At 39.4% G+C, this 23,324-nt stretch overlaps 1 protein-coding gene across 2 annotated transcripts; it reads left to right on the top strand.

Moving 5' to 3' along the window:
• The first annotated feature begins 351 nt into the window (after nucleotides 1-351).
• Nucleotides 352-22,745, top strand: LOC112392253 (zinc finger protein 568-like). 2 transcript variants are annotated; one of them, XM_024733885.1, is made up of 5 exons: nucleotides 352-847; nucleotides 1,930-1,982; nucleotides 14,751-14,874; nucleotides 15,171-15,266; nucleotides 20,513-22,745. In XM_024733885.1, exons 2-5 carry the CDS (start codon nucleotides 1,974-1,976, stop codon nucleotides 21,946-21,948), a joined length of 1,665 nt encoding a protein of 554 aa, XP_024589653.1. In that variant the 5' UTR covers nucleotides 352-847; nucleotides 1,930-1,973; the 3' UTR covers nucleotides 21,949-22,745. The 2 variants fall into 2 exon arrangements, with proteins under 2 accessions (XP_024589653.1, XP_024589654.1); XM_024733886.1 differs by lacking the exon at nucleotides 352-847 and adding an exon at nucleotides 1,115-1,191.
• The last annotated feature ends 579 nt before the right edge of the window (nucleotides 22,746-23,324 follow it).

Raw genomic sequence — 23,324 nt, 5'->3', positions numbered from 1 at the left:
TTAGTGTGACTTTCCAGCGATCTTATTACCTGTTCAGCCCCTACCTGTGTCTTTTAATCTATATTTATGTACTTATAAAATGTTTGAAAACAGTATTACATAGTATACAGAGTTTAGTATTGGTATTCCATTCCGGACCAGGGTTGTCCTTCCTGAACCTCCCCGGGCCCTTCTCAGACTCCCCCACCCTGAAGTCTACTGCTCCCCTTCAGACTCTCCCCACCACGTCCCCAACACGCTAGGCTGGTACTACATTTCCCAGACGCCTTCAGGGTGGGCCCAGCCCCTACCGGGCGTCCCTGGGGCCCCGCCCAAATCGTGCTGAAAAGCCAGGATTGCAGGCTGCAGCGTTCCAGCGTTCCAGAGTGAGGACTGCACTTCCCGGCGGCGCCCGGGACCTGAGAATGAATTCTCAGCGGAAACTTGAGCACCCCCTTTCCCCGCCTGTGGGCTACATTTCCCAGAAGCCTCCACGGGCCACAACCCTTTCTTACCCCTCCGCAGCCACCTATTGCTACCTCGACCTGTGAGTTCGCCCAGGTTCTTGGAGGATGTTCGCGTGCGGCTGGGCGGTCAGGACTGGGCTTCATTGAAGCTTGGAACACGACGCGACTTGGGGCGGAGAAGACTGTTGTGCCGGTTCAGGCTCTATTTGGATTTTTTCCCTCTCTGGACTACATTTCCCCGAGGGCTCCGCGGTGTATGCGGATTCCGGCCGAAGTTCGCTGGCCGGTGTGAGTTGCCGGGAGTTCGGACGCAGAGGATCGGGGCATTCCAGGTTGCCTCAATCACTGGTTTGGGGCGGATTCAATCAAACTGGAGTGAGAGGACCCCGGAGAAGTGGACGGTGAGGAGGCTCGGGGCAGGGCTGGGGTCCTTCGGGAGTTTTAAATATGGGTGGATGTCGGGCATGTCCAAGATGCGTGCACGCGCTTGGAAAATAAAGGACGACGGGGAGGGTGGTGCTCTCCAGGCCGCTTGTCCACACTCGGGGGTGGGAGGTATGGGCCGCGCGCCATCACGGGAGGGTGTGGCTTAAGGCTGGCGCGGGGGCGGGCTGGGGATGTCTGGAGGTTAGGGGTGCCGTAGCTGTGTGGCCTCCTGCCTGGGGAAAGTCCGTGAGATACTCCCTGGTGTTGATTTGTGCGCCAGACGTCCGGTGCTCGGCAAGCAGTGCCTCGCGGTGCTGTGGTGGGTACTCTATCAAAGCGGGACTCCCTGTGGCTCGGTGTGCGCGCGCCCAATGTGGCCACGTCGCAGACTCTGCCCTTTGGAGCTGGGAATGGCGCCTTCTTTGTACATTTTTGGTGGGCGCTGAGTGGGTTGCGCGGGTGGGTGTGTTCCGGGCGTCTACCTCGGCCGGGACTGCGCTCCCATTGCACTCTCCAGCCCAAGAACTGGCACAGCTGCAGCCGCTCGCTCTCCAGCGCAGTGAATGGCGCTTCTGGGGCTGTTTATGGTGGTGTCGGGGGGTTTCTAGAGCTTTGGGCTGGGACGCCCTTCTACTTCCACTTCTCTGTTCTTTCACCGTATGGCCACCAAGGCCCAGGCAGGTGCCCCCAGCCTAAAGGACAGGAATGTGGGATTCTTTAACAGGTGAATCCAATTAGGATGTTTCTTGGAGCCACAGATCCGGGCTCAGTGTAAGATACTGGAGTCTGAAAATACCCAAAGTCAGGTTCTTATGGAGGAAAGAGGCCACAGTCTGGGAGTCTTTCCCAAGACTCCCATCTGGGCCCCTAAGGTCGCCTGCTCTTCTTTTTGAAGATGAGAGAGGGTGGTGGGGTTGCAGGCTTCTTTGGTTTTGGGCTCCCTCTCAGTGCCTGGGGTGGGGTAGGGATTTGTTCTGACTTGGCCTCCTCTGGGCTCCAGGAAGGAACTGATGTCTCTTAGTTTCTTAACCATTTTCTACCTTTTTCCTTCTCTAAGAATCCAGAAGAGGAGGAAAAAAGAGCTGCTGGGCATCAAAAGTCATGGCTGAGGTAAGTTGTATTTGCAATTTTCTTCTGGAAAGGGCTTCTCTGTTTTCAGGACACTATCCTATTTCAGGATTCTAGCCAAGAGATTTACAGTAGTGATTTGGAGAAAGGGGAAGAGATGGTTTCCTCCTAAACTAGCCAGGAACCTAAACCTGGGCTGTCTGCCTTGCATACATTGTCTTATCTGATCTGGATTTTCCATTTCCCTGGATTTTGTTCAGTGCTATAACAGTCTTGACAGGATGTGCCTCCGTGATTTGGCAGGGAAGTTGAAGAACAGAATAAGTTTAGTTAAGTCTCACTAATTTCTTTGTTGTCCCCTCCAGAGTCACATGCAGTAGCCTATTTTCTTCCAGATTTCTAACAGCCTGGAATGCCTGCCTGCCCCCTTCAGATTTAGATATCCCCCCTCTCCAAATAGAAATAACCTAATTGCTCTCTTTCTAACGATTAAAGTTATATAGGATTTTTGCAAAAATTTCAAAATTTGAGTAAGTTATTAAAGTTTATGGCCCATGGTCCCACCACCTAGAGGTTAATCACTATTAATGTTTTTAAATTATTTTGTCTGCACGTATGTGTGGGTATGTAATTTTGTTTACAGAATGGGATCATATTACTAATAGAAGCAACTAACTTATTGGGTGTTTACTTTGAGCCACTTGTAGTTTGAAGTTCTTGATATGTGTTATCTTGTTGAATCCACATAACACCCCAATGAATCAGTTATGACTGTTTTTCATTAATTCAGTGATGCATTTTTCCCCCACATTTTAACTTCTCTGAAATCAGGATGGGTTTTTCAATTCCCTTTAAGTTATAGTTTCATTGATTGCATTTTTTTTCTTTCGTGGTATATAAAGTAATGGTGGCATCTCAGATTTTATGAAATATATTATTATTCTAAGTTGACAAATGAGAAAATAGATTTTGTTAAGTCACTTGGTCCAAAATTACAGTTAATAAATGGTACAGTTGGGATTTCTAAATTGCCTACTGATTTCTTTTGCCCATTTGTCAGTTTATATGTTAAGCATATTTTCTCTTTGTCATTTACAGGTTGTTTTAGAAATATTTTTTCACGGTTAATGTATCTTTTGTGTGTTTTTAAGATTCAGAGTTTTCAAAAAATGTTCTCTTTATGTCATGCCAGAAGGTCTTCTCTACAAAAATAGAAAGTCACTCATTTTTCTAAAGTACTTTTGTCTAAACAATTTAATCCTTAAGGTATCTGGTTTGAGATATAACTAGAGAATGTTGGCTGTAAAATTCCTAGTTGATTTTAAAGAATGGCATGGTATTTGTAGTATGTGAGATTTGGAGTTTTTTTTCCTGGATGTGTCTGAGTGTAGGTCTTCCTTTATTAATTCTGTCCACTTGCTTTTCAAGGATTCTTTTCACCCTAAAGACTAAAGAAATATTCTTTCTTTTCTGGATGAATCTGTTTCTTCCTTTCTCTTTGACTTTTCTGAATCCTGTGAGAACTTATTGAGTTTGTCTTCCAATTTCCATTCTGGCCAAACCCTTCCTAAGATTCTCAGAAGAGGACCACATTCTCCCCATCAATTCTCAGCATATTTGGGTGAGGAAGAAAGTCTAGCTCCCCTTTGCCCTTCAACCTTCGACTGTCCATTTCTCCCTCTGTTTCCTCCTTTCCTCAGAGTGATCATTGTCCTTTCACTGTATTAATAAGAGGCTCTGCACTGCATAAAATCGTAGAGTCTTACCCAATATCCACCATTTATTAGCTCTCAGACCATGGCTTCCTCATAACTTCTTCTGTATAATGTAGTCTACAGGGTTTGGGGAATATGCTGGTAATGGAAATTTACCTGAATGTGCACTTACACCAGCAACAGGGAGGTCCCCAGCTCCTACTTCCTGATCTCCCCAACATTCAGTGCGGCGACAGATCCCTTTGCATCTGTCCCTTTCCTGCTCCTTTTTGGTCTCATGCCCTGTGACCTCACTCCACTGTCTGTGTGCCAGATGAGACTTTTGTGGAAGTGGGTGATACGTTGATTTAATCGTACTCCCTGGCTCTAGGTTATTCCTCCAAAATAAAATAGTCCAGGTATGTCACTTCCTTTATTCAGTGAATCCCTGCTACTTTCAGGATAAAGCTCTAGCTCTTTCACATTCATTGTTTATTTACTAAAAAGCACATTCTATATTTACTAGAGCACCAATCCTAGTATTGGAGTAAAGTGGTGAGTAAGGATGGTATGTTGAGTCCTGGCAGAGGTGACCGTCACCCAAGACCTTTCTGTTCTGATCCCTTTGGACTTCTTCAGCATCGCTTCTATCTACTCCTTGCCCAGAATCCCTCACCAGTTACCCCAGTGAACTGTCTGCTCCTCAGACACACAGGATTCAATTAGTCTCCCTCTCTACCTCCAGCTTACCACGTTCACTCTGCTTGGAATGCTGCTTGGTCTGTTTTTGTTTGCTGGAGTTCTGTTCCTTTTCAGGGCCCCAGTTAATCTTCTACATGTTACAGGAAATTCTCCACATACCCCTCAACCTAAGTAAGTCACTGTACCTCATTTCCCATAGAAAGTTTCTTCTACTTGTAATCGGAGCTCATGTATCCTGCTTAAAATCCCTGACCTGTGAGGGAATTCCCTGGTGGTCCAGTGGTTAGGACTCCACACTTTCACTGCCCAGGGCGCGGGTTCAATCCCTGCTTGGGGAACTAAGATCCCGCAAGCCACGTGGCACGGCAAAAAAAAAAAAAAAAATCTGACCTGTGAGAACCTCTAAAGGTCTCTTGAGCTGATACTTGTTTTCAGTCTCATTGCTCTGCTCCCTCTCTGACTCGACTTTAGCCTTTGTCAGAATGCGCAGTGCTATCTCTGGCCTCCATGGCACAAGAAGAACAAGGGGGGCGCTTATCCCTCACCACCACTTTCTCAGGGTTCTGTGAAGCCTACTTCACTTACCTGATTATGCTTGCTGCCTCTGAGTGACTGCATTCCCCTGTGTTGCATCTGTTCTTATCACACTGTATTGTAACTCTTTGTTTAAAAACTGCTTTTGTTAAATATTGAATAGTAAAAAATGTTTATGGTGTGGTGAATGAGTGAACACCCATATTTAAGAAGTAAAGCATTAAGCATTGTTAAAAACCCCACGTGAACTGTGAATCGTCCCAACCCAGTTCCCTTTTCTGCCCTTCAGAGGTAACTCTTATTCTGAATTTTATGTTTCTCTTTCCCTTGCTTTTCTTTACAGTTTTAATCATATGTGTTTATTGTCATTTTAAAATTTGATATAAATAAAATCAAACTGTTTGGAATCTTCTGCAACTTCATTACTTGTCTCTCAACGTATATTCATGAGGTTCATTCACATTGTGAATTTATCTTACTGTATAGCCATCCACTGTATAAATATATATTTTTTTCTTTCATATTTCAGTCATTATTCCTGTGAACATCCTTGAATTTGTCTCTTGGTATCATGCACAAGAATTTCTCTAGTTATATAACTGGAAGTGGAATTGTTGGGTCATAGGGTATGTGCATCTTTAATCTCACTAGACATTGCCCAGTTGTTCTAGTGTTTATACCCAGTAATAAATCCTGTTACTTCATATCCTCACCAAATACTTGGTACTGTCAGACTTCAATTTTTACCCATTGGGTAGGCGTGAATTGCTATGTTATTCTGAATTTAAATGTGCGTATCTTGGTTTTAAATGAGGTTGAGCCCCCTCTCATGCGTTCTCTTCTCTGAAGTACCATTTCATCTCATTTTCTAATTTTTCTATTGAGTTTTATATTTCCAGTTTTTTGTTCCATTTAATACTTTGTAAGCATTCCTTAAATATTGTGGATTGTCAGTCATATGTGCTGTACATGCTTTCTCTCATTTTTTGTCTTGACTTCTAACCTTTAGATAGTAGAAATTCTCAATTTTAATGCCATCAAATTTAACAGTTTTCCTTTACTAATTTATGTATGTCTTGTTTAAGAAATCTCTTTTCTCCTAAGAGTAAAGATATTTTCCCATGATGTTTTCTATAAATGGTTTTGTTTTGCCTTTTGTGTTTAAGCTTTTAATTCACTTGGGGTTGATTTTTACCATGGTGTATGGCAAGGGTCCAATTTTACTTCTTCCATTTGGATAACTAACATCCCAGCATCATTTATGGAAAAGGCCATTGCAAAGGTTTAGGCAAACTGCACAGCCTAAGGGAATAAACCCTGTAAGACTCTCTCTCACTTCAGACACCAGCTGCAAGTTTGAAGGCCCCAGGGCCACCCTCACTTCAGACCAGCTGGCTATAAATTTAGAAATTCTCACAACCACCCTCAGGTTCAACAGTTTATTAGAAAGACCCACAGAACTCACTGAAAGCTATTAATTCATGGGCACATTTATTACAGGGAAGGGATACATTAAAATTAGCCAAGGGATCACTATATTGTACACCTGTAACATATAATATTGTACATCAACTATACTTCGATTAAAAAAATACTTGCAGTCTTACTGGACAGATAGAACAACAACAGCAACAAAATTAGCCAAGGGAAAAGATGTGTAGGATAGAATCTGGGAGGGTTCCAAACTTGAAGTTTACCTTCCCAATATTGATATGTGACAACATGCAGGGAAGCTCACCTGAGCTCAGTGCCTAGAGTTTTTATTGAGGCTTCATTGCATAGGCAAGATTGAATCATTTTCACGTGGTCAAATGCAATCTCCAGCATCTCCCTTCCCTACTTGCTTGGAAGTCAAGCTGCTATCACATAACCCAAAGCCCCAAGGTTCTGATTACATGGTTGGTCTTTCTGGCATGGCCAGCCCCTACCCTGCATTGTTTCGTTAGCATAAACTAACATATGTGGTCTTGGGGGCCCACCATAAATAATAAAGACACTCCTGTCACTTGGGGAATTCCAAGTGTTTAGAGGTTGTCCTATTAGCTAGACAAAGGCAAGAATCTCTCTTTGGAGGCCAAATTTCTTACTCCACAATCATCCTTTCCTCTCTGTACTTCAGTGGCAACTCTGTCATAAATTAAGTTCATATATATATATATCTCAACATATGCGCTTTGGTCTATTCTGTCCTTTCTAATCCACTGGTCTGTTTGTTTTTCCCAGCTGGCCTATTTGTCTATCCCTCCATCAAAACCACATTGTCTTAATTAAGACAGCTTGGTAATAATATTTGATATTTGGTAAGTCATGTTCCTCTACCATCATAGTCTTGTCCTCGAAGAGTGACTTAGCTGTTTCTGGCCTTTGGATTCTCCATATAAATTTTCGAGTTGGCTGATCAAGTTACGTAGAGATCCAGTTGGGATATCAATTCGTACAACGTTGAATCTTTGATCGTTTTGTGGAATGTTGACATTTTTACAATATTGAGTTTTCCTCTCTATGTGGTATAACTCTGCTGATTTCAGTCTTGTATAATGGTTTCCAATAAAGTTTTTTAATTGGAGTCTTACACATCTTTTGTTAATTTTATTCCTAGGTATTTTAATATTTTGTGTTTTTTGTGAATGGCATTAATTTTTAGACTAATTTTCTCATCGTTTCTTGTATACAGACATGAAATTGATTTTTAGATAATGATTTTGTATCCATCTAACTTGCTGAACTCTCATTTATTGTAATATCTTGTAGGTTCTTTTGGATTTGGGGTCATCTAACCTAGATAATCATATCATTGATGATTAAGGACACTTTTTGTGTGTAAATAATTGTGTTATCTGTAAATATTGATGTTTTCCTTTTTTCAGTCTTTATTTGGTGCTAATTCTTGTCTTATCACACTGGCTCCATCTCCCAGGACAGTATTGACTGGTGAGAATGTGGGCACATTTTCTTAGTCCTAGTTTTAGAGAGGATTCCTTTGATGTTTCACTTCTATTTATGATGCTTTCTCTTGGATTTTTGGTTTTTTTCAAGATGTCCTTTATCAGGTTAGAGACATTACTTTTTATTCCTAATTTGCTCTGAATTTTTAATCACGAATGAATATTGAATTCTTTGAAACACCTTTCTACATCTCTTGAGGTGATCTTATGTATCTTTTAATTTGCTAACGTGCTTAGTAACTTTAATTGATTTCTAAAATCATTTATACTATGTTATACCAGGAGAAACCTAACTTGGCCATGATATATTATGATTCTTTTTCATATCGCTGAATTCAGTTTGCTAATAATTTATTTAGAATTTTTACATCTGGGCTTCCCTGGTGGTGCAGTGGTTGAGAGTCTGCCTGCCGATGCAGGGGACATAGGTTCGTGCCCTGGTCCAGGACGATCCCACATGCCGCGGGGCGGCTGTGCCCGTGAGCCATGGCCGCTGAGCCTGTGCGTCCAGAGCCTGTGCTCCACAACGGGAGAGGCTGCAACAGTGAGAGGCCCGCGTACCACAAAAAAAAAAAAAAAAAAAAGAATTTTTACATCTGTAGCATGTGTAAGCTTGGCCTATAATTTCCATTTTTCATAAAATCTTTATGCAAGTTATGTTGTCCAGGTTACTGTAGTCCAAGAGTCAGCAAACTGTGGCCCTGGCCTGTAAGCCAAGAATGTTTTCTACATTTTTAAATGGTTAGAAAAAAAATTAAAGGAAGAATAATATTTTATGACATATGAAAATGGTATAATTTAGATTTCAGTGTCCATAAATAAGGCTTTATTGGAACATAGCCGCACTCATTCATTCATGTAATGTCTACGGCTACTTCCATGCCCCTGTGAGAGTAGAGTAGTTACAAGAGACAGTAATGACCCACAGACTTTAAAATATTTACTTGGGCTTCCCTGGTGGCACACTGGTTAAGAATCTGCCTGCCAATGCAGGGGACATGGGTTTGAGCCCTGGTCCGGGAGGATCCCACATGCTGTGGAGCAACTAAGCCCGTGTGCCACAATCCTGTGCTCTAGAGCCCGCGAGCCACAACTACTGAAGCCCGCACGCCTAGAGCCCGTGCTCCGCAACAAGAGAAGCCACCACAATGAGAAGCCTGCGCGCAGCAACAAAGACCCAATGCAGCAAAAATAAATGAATAAATAAGTAAAATTTTAAACATAAAATATTTACTTTCTGTCCATTTATAGAAAAAGTTTGCTGACTTCTGGTCTAGCCTCATAAAATATGTCATAGTGTTCCCTTCTCTTCTTTTTTCTTTTTCCCTTGGTAGGATGGGGGGAGGATTTGAGTGCAGTGTTCATCATAATCTTCACGGCACATTGTTACTGGTCTGGGCAAGGTTGTTCACTTGTTCTGATTATTTATTTCTCTTCCATTCCATTTCCCACCACCACCCCCATAGGCAATCCTATTAAGGTGCGTCTTTTTATTAGTATGTATTCATGAAAAATGTTTCTATCTTGTCTTAAAGTCCAGTGTGGTCAGTTTTTCTGAATCTTCCAGATATGATTGAGATGATTATTATTTGAGTTGGGTGCATTTTTCTGTATGTGGCCAATAAATCAAGCTCACTAGTTTTATTATTTAAATGTTCTCTATTTTTACTGACTTTTTATCTGTGTTATCAGTTATTTTGAGAGGTATGTTAAATCTCCCATAATGATGAGGGTTTATCTGTCATAATTCTGTTCCTTTTTGTTTTGTGTGTATGTACTATATATATTTATTATTTGTTAAGTGTGTACACGTTATCTACTAGCCTTTTACTTCCAGTCTTTCTGGATGTTTATGTTTTGGATGTGTCTCTTATAAACAGCATATAACTGGGCTTTGGTTTTTGACCAACTGTATCTTTTAATGAGAGCATTTAGTCTATACAGTGGTTGTAATTACTGACATAATTGAAAGTATCTTTGTTGACTTAGTTTGTGCTTTTTATTCTACCCTTTCTGTATTTTATTATCTCGTTCCCTTTTCCCTTCTGTGAGTTTGAAAGTTATAAACTATGTTTGTTTATTTATTGGTTACCTTAGACATTTTAACATACTTTTCTTACCAGTGTCTGAAACTAAAGAACATCTTTATGCTCTTGCTGAATAGTATAAGGAACTAGATATTCCAGCTGATCAAGCAACTTATATTGTAGTCAGGTATTTTTCTTTCATTGTTTTTTTTTTAGTCCATAAGACATTTTTATTATTTTGTATATTGAATGTTAGCTTAGTTTATCCACGTTTTTGCCATTTTAAAGAACGGCACCATTCACCATTCTTACATCTCAAACCCTCTATCTGGGAACACTTTCCTTTAGTTGGAAGTACATACATTAATGAATTTCTGTTCTTTTGGCTTTTTGAAAATCTTTTTATTTGTCCTCCCTTGTGAGAGAGAATTTTTATTCTGTCATCTCTGATTTACATTGTTGCTGTTGAGTAGACATCTGTCAATCAGACTGTTATTCTTTTGTAGACAATCTGTCTTTAATATCAAATTACTTTTAACATAGTCTGTTTTTAATGCTCTGCAGTTTTGATATAATTGCCTGGATTTCTTTTTATTTATTGTTTGAGACTCTTGGCTTCTGAATAATGCTTTCTTTTGCCAGTTGTGAAAATTTCTTAGCCATTATGTCTTCAATTACTACCTTTTTCAGTCCTTTCTCCTTTTTTCTTCTAGAACTCTAGTTAGATATCTGTTAAACCTTCTTACTTTATCTTCTTAACCTCTTATACTTTCCCCCATTGTCTTTGATAGCATTCTGCATAATTTCTTTTTAAATATTTCAGCCCAGTAATTTTTCTCTTCAGAGATATTTATTCCAGCCATTGTATGATTTAATTTTAGGCATTGTGTTTTTTATTCTAGAAGTTTTAAATTTTTTTCTTTTAAATCTACCTGTTATTTTCGTGGAGTTTTGTTTCTTAATACCTTACCCCCTTTTTAAAATCATATACCTGCGTTATCTGCATAATATGTAAATTTTTGCAGGTGTAATATTTCCGTCCAACATTTTATTATGGAAAATTTCAAATATAATGAAAGTTGAAACAGTTGATTTTCCTGCCTCTTGGATCATGGAATTATGCCTCTTTGCATGTTTCTTTTTATTTAGGTGAAATTCACATTACATACAATTAATCATTTTAAAGTGTACAGTTCAGTGGCATTTAGTTCATTCACAGTGTTGTGTTGTTTTATTATTTTTGACTCTTTGGTCATTTTCCTTGGAATTCTACCCATGGATTCTTGAGGTCTGGATGAAGGTTGTTCCTCTAGGACACATCTGGGCTTGCTTCTTCCAGGAGCACCGCCAAACCAGAACCACATTAAAGTAGATTCATAGATGGTAGGGTTTTTAGATTCACTTTAGTAATAGGAATGTGAGCTGAGACCTGTGTGAGGGCTAATTTGTGGTTACAGTTCCTCAGGGGAGAATATTTTCCTTCCACCAGCAGCCAGAGTTCAAGTCAGGCAGTTTTCCTTGTAGCCCCTGAGAATGGGAGTGCTGCTTCTACTTTTTCCTTACTCTGAGGGCCTGGTCCTAGAGGTCCCAGGTCTTTGCAGTGCAGAGCCAATACATTATGGACAGTTGGATTCCCTGGGATTCAGGGAAAGCAAAGGTTTGTTTTTCTCCTTCAAGTCAAGAAAGAGAAAGAGACTCTGTGCGTGTGTGTGTACGCACTGGGTTGCCAAAAGCAGGAAGATAGGAACAGAGGAGGAGAGAGGAAAATTCATTTTCAGTCCTTTGGGAACTCTGAGGTCAGTCTGGTGACTCAGGGCTGCTCTAGCTTCTTCTTCCTTTGCCTTTTTAAGCTTGCTTTTCTCTTAGATGAGCCCAGGATATAAATGATCTGGTTTTGCAACCCTAAAAGCCATTGTTTATATGAACTGATGTTTTCTTCTCTCCTTCATTGAAAGCATTTTTTATTCTGGAAGATTTCAACAGTGGATTTCTTTTTCCTGAAACTGCCTGCCTCCCTGAGCCTTTCCAAGGGACTTGTTCCCCACTTCTTCCTATTCCAATGAGTGATGCTACCAAAGGCTGCTGTCCCATAAGTGTCTCTCTGTTCTCCAACAAATGTTTAGCTATTTATTCAGAAAACCCCTTAGCATTTGATAAGTGCTTATCCTTCCACCAGGAGTACTGATGGAATGGGAAAATCAACCCTTGCTGAAAATTTTGTACCTCCCTTGTTCGAGCTGTGCTTTGATGAAGTGGAGGTGAGTCATTAAGTGAGATTCCATGTTGCAAAGTTGGGTTTTCCAGGTAAACAAGAAGGTAATTGACACTGATTTGTTGCATTCTCAGTATTTGCCCGTGTCTTTATCTTTGAGATTTTTTTTGACTGGGAATATGATAGATTCAGTATATGAAGTTTTGTGATATTCCAAGGAGTCCGTGGGTCCATTTTGAACTTGTGTGGTGTATACTCATCTTGGGTCACATCAATGTGAGTCTGGATCTTACTTCATCAGTCCTGGTAGTTCTGGACCAAGGAGAGTATAGTTAGGGACAACTTATTGTAACAGGAACAGTTTAACCAGATGCATAAATTATTGAGAAGTAACGACTCTTGTAACCGCAAGAGAACTTGTTTAAGCTAGTGCTGCAAAATAAGAACATTGAATACATAAGATGGGGCATCATACAGCCAATGAAAATTATGTCTATATAGTGACATGGAAAACAGCTAGAATTGAATATGAGCCTGAGTTTTTAAGAAATTAAATCACATAAGTTATATCCAAATCCTATGTTCAGAGAGAGAGATTTTTAAAGATATCTGTGAATTCTTCAGACTTTTTTTTTTTTTTTTGCTGTTTGCGTGGCTTGTGGGATCTTAGTTCCCCTATTAGAGATTGAACCCAGGCCCTTGGCAGTGAGAGCGCTGAGTCCTAACCACTGGACCGCCAGGGAATTCCTGAATTCTTCAGACTTCTAAACAGATTTTTAAAATGAGAGAATGGAAAGAGATGGTCACAGTGTTATGTGCTGAACATAGCATGTGCTATGTACATGTACGTACAGCTTCATTTAATTGGAAGACACCAATTATCTGAACTCTATCCACCCAGGCCTGGGAATAAACAATGGAAGAGGATAATGCCGAGAGGTTATATCTGTAGTAGCAAGCATGTTTAAGAATGATTTGTACAACACAAGGAATGTAACTAATATTTTATAATAACTATAAATGGAATATAACTTTTAAAAATTGTGAATCACTGTTATATACGTGAAACATATAATATGTACATCAACTGTATTTCAATTAAAAAAAAAAAAGAATGATGTGTGCACCAAGAACGTGTGCTGTGATCATCCTTGTTTCCACACTGACCTATCCATGTTTTCTTTCTTTTTTTTTTCCCTAATAGAAGTATAATCAGTTTATTGATACAATGTTGTGTTAGTTTCAGGTGTACAGCAAAGTGATTCAGTTATACATATATTTTTTTCAGATTCTTTTCCCTTATAGGTTATTATAAAATATTGAATGTAGTTTTCTGTTCTATACAGTAGGTACTTATTATCTATTTTATAAAGCGTAGTGTATATATGTTAATCCCAAACTCCTAATTTATCTCTCCCCCACCCACATTTCCCCTTTGGTAACCATAAGTTTGTATTCTATATCTCTGGGTCTATTTCTGTTTTGTATATAAGTTCATTTGTATCTTTTTAAAAATCTATTTATTTTTATAAGTTTATTTATTTTATTTTTGGCTGTGTTGGGTCTTTCTTGCTGCGTGTGGGCTTTTTCTACTTGCGGCGAGCGGGGGCTACTCTGTTGCAGTGCGCGGGCTTCTCATTGTGGTGGCTTCTCTTGTTGCAGAGCATGGGTTCTAGGCGTGCAGGCTTCAGTAGTTGCAGTATGTGGGCTCAGTAGTTGTGGCTCACAGGCTCTAGAGTGCAGGCTCAGTAGTTGTAGTGCACAGGCTTAGTTGCTCCACGGCATGTGGGATCTTCCCAGCCCGGGGTTCAAACCCATGTCCCCTGCATTGGCAGGTGGATTCTTAACCACTGTGCCACCAGGGAAGCCTGTATCCTTTTTTTTTAGATTCCACATATAAGCAGTATCATATGATATTTGTCTTTCTCTGTCTGGCTTACTTCACTTAGTATGATAATCTCTAGGTCCATCCATGTTGCTACAAATGGCATTATTTCATTCCTTTTTTATGGCTGAGTAATATTCCATTGTATAAATGTACCACATCGTTTTTATCCATTTATCTGTAGATGGACATTTAGGTTGCTTCCATGTCTTGGTTATTGTCAGTAGTGCTGCAGTGAACACTGGGGTTTATGTATCTTTTCGAATTATGGTTGTCTCTGGATATATGCCCAGGAGGGGCTTGCAGGATCATATGGTAGCTCTCTTTTTAGTTTTTAAAGGAAACTCCATGCTGTTTTCCATAGTGGCTGTATCAATTTACATTCCTACCAACAGTTGGCCACAAACCTGTGTCCCCTGCATCGGCAGGCGGACTCTCAACCACTGCTCTACCAGGGAAGCCCTCTTTGTAGACTTTTTGATGATGGCCATTGTGACCGGTGTGAGGTGATCCTTCATTGTAGTTTTGATTTGCATTTTTCTAATAATTAGCAATGTTGAGCATCTTTTCATGTACCTTTTGGCCAGCTGTATGTCTTCTTTGGAAAAATGTCTATTTAGGTCTTCTGTCCATTTTTGGATTGGGTTTTTTGTTTTTGATATTGAGCTGTTGACTTACTCATGTTGAAAGGTCCAGCACATCCTGTTTTCCCAACAGTGTTCCCCTATTGAATTGCTTTTTCAAAATTTCTTTTATTTTATTGTAAAGATTTTGCACGTTAATTTCTGTGTATTTTTATCTGTGGTTTCAGGACTTGAAGTTCAAAGATGTGGCCATTTACTTCACTCAAAAGGAGTGGGAGTGCTTGCACTCTGCTCAAAAAGATTTGTACCGAGATGTGATGTTGGAGAATTATAATACCCTGATCTCACTGGGTAAGTTTACCTGCCCTCCAGAATTTGGAATTGGCCTTCTGGAATTTTTATGTTTATTGTTATAAATTTCTTGTGAGTGCCTCCCAAGTGCTTGACTGAATTAATGATTCTTGCTTACCAAAGAACGCTTTTTGTGCCTTGTGAAGTTAGAAATTGGCTGCTCCATCAGACTTTATCTTCTTCATCCTTTCCTCTGACCCTTAATTTACTTACTCCTCTTTCCTGACAATCATGGACTGATTTTAATTCTGAGACACTCACAACATAACTTGGTCCTTTTTTTCTTTCTTGAACAGGATTTTCTGATTCTAAGCCAGATGTGATCTCCTTATTGGAGCAGGGGAAGGAACCTTGGATGGTTAACAGCAAGGAGACAAAAGAATGGTGCCCAGGTGAGTAATGGTTACTCATATGGGAAAGGCCATGGCAGGTGGTCACCCACCTGGCCTGTGAGAAGGCAGGCAGCACTTATGAGATGTTGGTAGGAAAGCTCCCTGAAAAGCCTGAGATCTGGAGAAGTAAGGATGTTTCAGCATGAGCCCCCAAATTTTCATTCCACTTACCACTTTCATGCTACCCTTGCTCTTATTCCTTCTGATTTCAAGAAGGAAGTGCCTTCCTCTTTCCCACGAGACAACAATTTACCCTGCGCTTTGGGTCCAGTTTTGTCCTGACTTAAAAATAGCTCTGTTGAGATATAATTGGCATATCATAAAATTCATTCATTTAAAGATACAGTTCAGTGGCTTTTAGTATATTCAGAGTTTTGCAACCATGACAACAATCTAATTTTAAAACATTTTCCTTTACCCCAAAATGAAATCCCATACCCATTAGTGGTCACTCCCCACACCCAGCCCTACGCAACGACTAATCTGCTTTCTGCTATAGAGCTGGCCGTTCTAGACATTTCATATTAATGAAATCGCACAGTACATAGTCTTTGTGACTGGCTTCTTACAATTAGCAGAATATTTGTTTTCAAGGTTCATACATGCTGTAGCATATACTACTACTTCATTTCTTTATATTGCCAAATAGTATTCCGTGTTGTGACTATAGCACATTTTGTTTATCCATTCATCAAATGATGGACATTTGGATGGGTTTCCACTTTTAGGCTACTATGAATAATGCTTCACTTTTCCTAGTTTGTTAAATGTGTTTATCATGAAAGGGTTTTAGAATACTTTTGTTAACTGCTTTTTCTACATATATTGAGATATGTGGGCTGTATCCTTTGTTCTATTAATATGGTATATTGCATTGATACATTTTTGGGTATTAAACCAACTTTGCATTGCCTAGGTAAATCACACTTGGTCATGATGTATTACCTTTCTATTTGTTGATGGATTTAGTTTGGTTTTATTTGTTGAGGATTTTTGTGTCTATATTAAGTAAGGGATATTGATCTATAGTTTTCTTGTGATGCCTTTTTCTGGTTTTGATATCAGGGTAGTAGTGGCCTGAGAATTCATTGGAAGGTATTCCCTCCTCTTCTGTTTTTTTGAAGTGTTTGTGAGGAATTTGTATTTGAAGTGTTTGTGAATGATTTGTATTAAGTTTTCTTTAAGTGTTTAGTAGAATTCAGCAGTGAAGCCATCTGGTCCTGGGTTTTTCTTTGTGGGAAGGTTTTTTATTATTATTATTTATTTTTTTATTTTTTTGGCTGTGTTGGGTCTTCGTTGCTGTGCACAGGCCCCCTCTAGTTGTGGCCAGCAGGGGCCACCCCTCTCTGGGGTGTGCTGGCTTCTCCCTGCGGTGGCCTCTCCCGTTGCGGAGCATGGGCTCTAGGCACACGGGCTGGGAAGATTTTTAAATTACTGTTCAATCTCTTTGTAGGCCTATTCACATGTTCTCTTTCCCCTTGAGTTAGTTTTGGTAGTTGTCTTTCTAGGAATTTGTCCATTTCATCTAAGTGATCTAATTTGTTGCATATAGTTGTTCATAGTATTCCCTAGAAATTCTTTTAATTTCTGTAATGTTGGTAGTAATATCCCCACCTTCATTCCTGGTATTATTATGAATCTTCTTTTTTCCTTGGTCATTCTAGCTGAAGTTTGTCAGTTTGTTGTTTTCAAAGAACCAACTTATAGTTATGTTGATTTTCTCTATTTTTTTTCATTTTATTTATCTTCTCTCTTTATTTTCTTCCTTCAGGTATCTTTGGGTTTAGTTTGGTCTTCTTTTTCTAGTTCCGTAGGTGTATAAGTTAGATTATGGATTTGAGCTCTTTTGTGGTTTTAATATAGGCAATTTAAGCTGTACATTTCCCTTTAAGACCTGTTTTAACCATATCCCATGAGTTTTGGTATGTTGAGTTTTCATTTCATTCATACTGGAAAGTATTTTCTAATTTCTTTTGTAATTTCTTGTTTCATTGGTTTTTTAAGAGTATGTTGTTTCCTGTTTCCTTGTTGATCTGGCAAGTCGACCTATCTATTATTGAAAATAGAGCATTAAAGTCTTCAATTTGTTGAATTGCCACTTTTTCCCTTTAATTCTGTAGGTTTTTGCTTCCATGTATTTTCGGGCTCTATTATTAGGTGCATATATACTTATAACTGTTACATAATTTCCTGATGGATTGACCTTATCATTATATAGTAATTATAAAATTATAAAATTGTCATTGTAAAATGGTCAATTATAGAATTTCCTTTGTCTCTAGTTATAATTTTTGTCTTAAAGTCTGTTTTGTCTGATAATAGTAGTTATTGAAGCTCACTTTTTTAATTGAAGTATAGTTGATTTACAATGTTGTGTTAATTTCTACTGTACAGCAAAGTGATTCAGTTATACATATATATACATATTCTTTTTCATATTCTTTCCATTATGGTTTATCACAGGATATTGAATATAGTTCCCTGTGCTGTACAATAGGACCTTGTTGTTTATCCATTCTCTGTATAAGTTTGCATCTGCTAATCCCAAACTCCCAATCCATCCCTCCCCACACCCCCCCACTTTGGCAGCCACAAGTCTGTTCTCTATGTCTGTGAGTCTTTTTCATATATAAGTTCATTTGTGTCATATTTTAGATTCCACATATAAGTGATACATATGATACATGTCTTTCTCTTTCTGACTTACTTCATTGAGTATGATAATGTCTAGGCCCATCCATGTTGCTACAACAACATGGATGGACATTATTTCATTCTTTTTTTATGGCTGAGTAGTAGTCCATTGTATATGTACCACATCTTCTTTACCCATTCTTCTGTCAATGGACATTTAGGTTGCTTCCATGTCTTGGCTATTGTAAATAGTGCTGCAGTGAACATTAGGGTGCATGTATCTTTTCAAAGTATTGTTTTCTCCAGATATATGCCCAGGAGATGATGGTCTTTTTGATGATGGCCATTCTGACCAGGATGGGGTGGTACCTCATTGTAGTTTTGATTTGCATTTCTCTAATAATTAACAGTGTTGAACATCTTTTCATGTACTTGTTGGCCATCTGTATGATCTATTTAGGTCTTCTGCCTATTTTTTGATTAGGCTGTTATTGAGTAGGATTACATAGATTTTTATTGTTGTGTAAAACTGTCAATATTCTAGGACACTGGTGTAGGCACATGAACAGATTTGCTCTAATGGCACAGGCTTGCTTCTGTGTTAACTGCCATATGCATCAGAAGTGATGTAGGGAGAGCATTTTGAAGCTGTGCAGGAATCAGAGGCAGGGAGGACACCTCTATCACCTGTTAAATAATTAGAAGCATGGAGTGATAGGTGAATCTCAAGTCACTCTCCTAATCTCATTATCTTTAGCTTATTTCTCTTTATTTCCATTTGAATACGCTTAATCTACTGATTAGTTTATTTAACATTAATTGAACTGTATGCTGGGGTTGGTTATATCATGGAGCATACAATAAGTATTATGTCAGTTCTAGGCCACTTAGGGAGAAATTATACCAGTAGATAAACTGATGAACAAATATGTAATTCCAGAACTGAGAAAAAGGTCGAGGGCAAAGAACAGGATACATGACAGAAAATTAAGATATTTAGAATGAGAGAAACTGGCCATGGAGAGATCCTGGAACACAAAACATTCATGGAAGATGAAACATTTCCTGAAAGGGTCTAAGATGAGAAAGTAATTGGCATGATATGGGAGTCAAATGGATGCCAGTATAGTGAGCTCATGGTGAGTCAAGGTGAGAGCACCTCAAAATGAAGGTGAATAGGGAAGCAGGGACCAGATACTCTAGAATTTTGCAGGTCTGGTAGGGAATTTTGTATTTTTTTTGAAGTGCAGTGGGAAAGGCACTGTATTTAAACATTGAGTGCCACACTTTGAGTTGCCTCAATCAGTGAGGGAGATTAAAAAAAAAAAAATACGAATGGCCGTTCATTCACCAGTCATTGAGTATTTACTCTATATAGGTACAGTGAAGGGTGAGCAGACAATACAGAAATAAACAAGTTAAAATATAATCTGTTGAATTTAGAGGTGAAGTATACTAATGTCTGCAAGATGGATTGATGGATGGAGGGGCAGATAGATGTGTGAAAACGCAAGTAGAGCCAAATGTTTATTGTAGAATCCAGCTAGTGGGAATATGGGGGTTCCCTGTCTGATTCTTTTCATTCTTCTTTATGTTTGAAAGTTTTCATAATAATGTTGGAGAAATAGATTAAATGGCATGTGTACTGCAGAAAAATGCAGTAAGTAGAGGGATGAGCATCCTGTTTTGTAAAGTGTGGTCTCTTGGGGAATCCCCAGGTGGCCCAGTGGTTAGGACTCGGTGCTTTCATTGCCATGGCCCGGGTTCAATCCCTGGTTGGGGAACTGAGATGCCATGGGGCATGGCCAAAAAAAAAAAAATAGTGGTCTCTTAAGTCGGCGTTTGCATAGAGGTCAGAATGAAGTAATTGAATGAGCCATATTGATACCTAAGGGAAGATATTTGCAGGCAGAGATTCTGAAGGAGAGGTGTGCTTGGCAAGTTTGAACATCCAGTTGGTCAGGGAGCTGGAACAGAGTCAGCTGAGGGGAGGAGATAGCCAGTGTGGTTAGAATGAGGTAGTGCAGGACAAGTTCAGAGGCCCTGTAGATCACAGGAGGATTTTGACTTTTACTCTGCATGAGAGGGAAATACAGTGGAGAATTTTGAGCAGAAGAATGACGTGATCTAGCTTATTTTAAGAAGAACAGTACAGCCACTGTGTTGGGTGTGGAATATAAGGAGGAAGTAGGGAGATACTCCAGGATAGTGTTTTGTTAATCTTGATGAGGGATGGCTTTGGACAACGTGATCGCCACTAGAGATACTAGTAGAAGTAGTCAAAACCTGGATATATTTGAGGCTAGAGATGAGAGGATTTGCTGTTAGATAATGTCCTACTCCTTTAGATTCTCATTTAGTTGGTTGGGTCCTGGACATTATATTTTTAACAGTTCCCCAGTTGATTCTGATTCTTAACAGAGGCAAAGAATCACCTCCTTCACAAGCTCCCCTCATTTTCTCTGTTCTTATTCCCCCAACCCTTTTTTCAAGTTGCAATGCAGTGTTAAGAGTTTACATTATTCACTATTTTTAGTTTGTCATTTCTACCTTAGAACTTTCCTTTCTCCTGCAACATGAAAATACCCACTATTTTCTTTGTTATCTTACAGATTGGGAGTCTAGAAGAGAAACCAAGATGCTAAAGGAGGACAGTTATGAAGTTCAATCATTGCAACCAGAGATAACAAAAAGACTTACAAACTCTACCCTTGAGTACACTAGGGTCAGAAGTAACAGAGAAATCAGATGCCACTTGGAGAGGCTACAGGAAGGACATTTCAGACAAGCCACAATAACCTCTGAAGAAAGATCCACTTCCATTCAGCGCACAGATCGTAGAACACCTCAGACAACTCATACTGGAGCAAAATCCTGTGAATCCAAGGAATGTAAGACTTTCAGGTACCAATCACACCATAGTCAACATGAAAGAAGTCATAATAAGGAAAAAGACTCTAAATGTGGAGAATGTGGGAAAGCCTTTAATAGTAGGTCAGACTTCATTAAGCATCAGAGAATTCATGAAAGCAAAAAAAGTGATGAAAATAAGAAATGTGCCTTTATTCGTGACGCTCAGATTACTAAATCTCAGAGTGTTAATACTGCCGAGAAACCTCATAAATGTAAGGAATGTGGGAAAGCCTTTCATTCTAACTCGCAACTTAGTAAACATCAAAGGATTCATATAGATGAGAAACCCTATAAGTGTACAGAGTGTGGAAAGCCATTTCCATCTACCTCACAACTTAATTTACATCAGAGAATTCATACTGATGAGAAATACTATGAATGTAAGGAGTGTGGGAAAGCCTTTACCCGTCCCTCACACCTTATTCGACATCAGAGAATCCATACTGGTGAGAAACCCTATAAGTGTAAGGAATGTGGGAAAGCTTTTCGTTATGACACACAACTTAGTCTTCATCAGATAATTCATACTGGTGAAAGACGCTATGAATGTAAGGAATGTGGGAAGGTCTATAGTTGTGCCTCACAACTGAATCTACATCAAAGAATTCATACAGGTGAGAAACCTCATAAATGTAAGGAATGTGGGAAAGCTTTTATCTCTGATTCACATCTTGTCCGACATCAGAGTGTTCATACTGGTGAGAAACCATATAAATGTAAGCAATGTGGGAAGTCTTTTCGTCGTGGCTCAGAACTTACCAGACATCAGAGAGCTCACACGGGTGAGAAACCTTATAAATGTCGGGAATGTGAAATGGCCTTTACTTGTAGCACAGAACTTATCCGACATCAAAAAGTTCACACTGGTGAGAGACCCCATAAATGTAAGGAATGTGGGAAGGCTTTTATTCGAAGGTCAGAACTTACTCATCACAAGAGGAGTCATAGTGGTGAAAAACCCTATGAGTGTAAGGAATGTGGGAAGGCCTTTGGTCGTGGCTCAGAACTTAGTCGACACCAGAAGATTCATACTGGTGAGAAGCCCTATGAATGTAAGGAATGTGGGAAAGCCTTTATTCGTGGCTCACACCTTAGTCAACATCAAAGAATTCATACAGGACAGAGGAGTGAATGAAGACATGTGGGAAGCTTGGAATTTAATTGACACCTGGAAATTCATACTAGTAAAACATAAAACCCCCTGTAATTGTAAGGAATATGGGAAAGCATTTAAGGATAATAACTTAATATCAGAGTTCATACTGTGGACGTGAGGGAGTCCAGAATTTGGTATTTGTTACTGATAAAAAACCTTATAAATGTTATGAATTGAGAGGGGTGTATTTGTGTTTCAGAATTTATTAGACATCAATCAATTGGTGAAAAAGTGAAAAACTCCACGAATATAAAGAAAGTGAAAAGGCTTATTAGGAAAGCAGTGTTAGAGACATTAATCATTCTAACTTTTCTCAACATCAAGGGTCAGTTAGCCCTTATGGGAAATCAGAAGTCATAATATAAATATTTATATGGAGCACCAATTTGCTTTAGCTAACTAATTATTCATCTGATAATTCATACTAGAGGAAGGCTACATTGTTAAAAATGCAGCAGATTCTTCCATTCCATTCAACTCTTGTTAAATGTTTGCAAGCTCTGAACTGAATCAGAGTGGGAAAGGATTTAACCAATATTTAGTGTTTACTTGGCTTCACCATTATTACTCATTTCTTATAGGGCTAATGACTTAACCAAATTCTCTCATTTATGAATTAGTAATATTAGAACCATATTTCTTAGTAGCATTTTGTACATTGTATCCCTTAGAATAGTGTCTGGTTCATATTGAAAGTGTGTTAAATAAGAGGGGCTTTATTCTTTTTTTTTTTGTGGTATGCGGGCCTCTCACTGTTGTGGCCTCTCCCGTTGTGGAGCAACAGGCTCCGGACGCACAGGCTCAGCGGCCATGGCTCATGGGTGTAGCCGCTCCACGGCATGTGGGATCTTCCTGGACCAGGGCACAAACCCGTGTCCCCTGCATCGGCAGGCGGACTCTCAACCACTGCGCCACCAGGGAAGCCCTAGAGGGGCTTTATTCTTAATTTTGTTTTCCTAATTGTGTATTAGAGATCATATGAGAGGAAGGCCTTATGTGTGCAGTGACTATATGAAGATCTTACATCATCTTTCTTCATGGAATGTTAGATATTTCCTTCTGGAGAAAAATTTTAAAACTGAAGCTTTTCATAGGTTGCCCTTTTCCCCATTAGGGGGTTCATAATGTAAAGAACCCCAGTAGAATAAAAGTGGGGTGCTGTGAGGTCAGAGGGAAGACTTAGATAATTTTTTTTAAGACCTTCCAAAAAACAAGAGACATATGCCATGATCTCTGGCCTCTCTCTTAGTGAATTAGAAAATAAGGCCTCAGCCAAAATCCATTTCTCCACGAGGAAATTTAAGATACTTGTATAAATAATTGTTTACATTAAAAAGGAAATCAAGGCAGGGCTT

This window comes from Neophocaena asiaeorientalis, unplaced genomic scaffold (genome assembly GCF_003031525.2).
Source record: "Neophocaena asiaeorientalis asiaeorientalis breed wild unplaced genomic scaffold, Neophocaena_asiaeorientalis_V1.1 scaffold280, whole genome shotgun sequence".
NCBI classification, from domain to species: domain Eukaryota; kingdom Metazoa; phylum Chordata; class Mammalia; order Artiodactyla; family Phocoenidae; genus Neophocaena; species Neophocaena asiaeorientalis.
Note: the sequence above shows the minus strand (reverse complement) of the source record. Positions and strands in the feature narration are given on the sequence as shown.

Coding starts and splice junctions, on each gene's coding strand:
- LOC112392253 (XM_024733885.1), top strand. Junction 14,875..15,170: donor TAATACCCTGATCTCACTGG/GTAAGTTTACCT, acceptor TTTCTTGAACAG/GATTTTCTGATTCTAAGCCA. Junction 15,267..20,512: donor GACAAAAGAATGGTGCCCAG/GTGAGTAATGGT, acceptor GTTATCTTACAG/ATTGGGAGTCTAGAAGAGAA.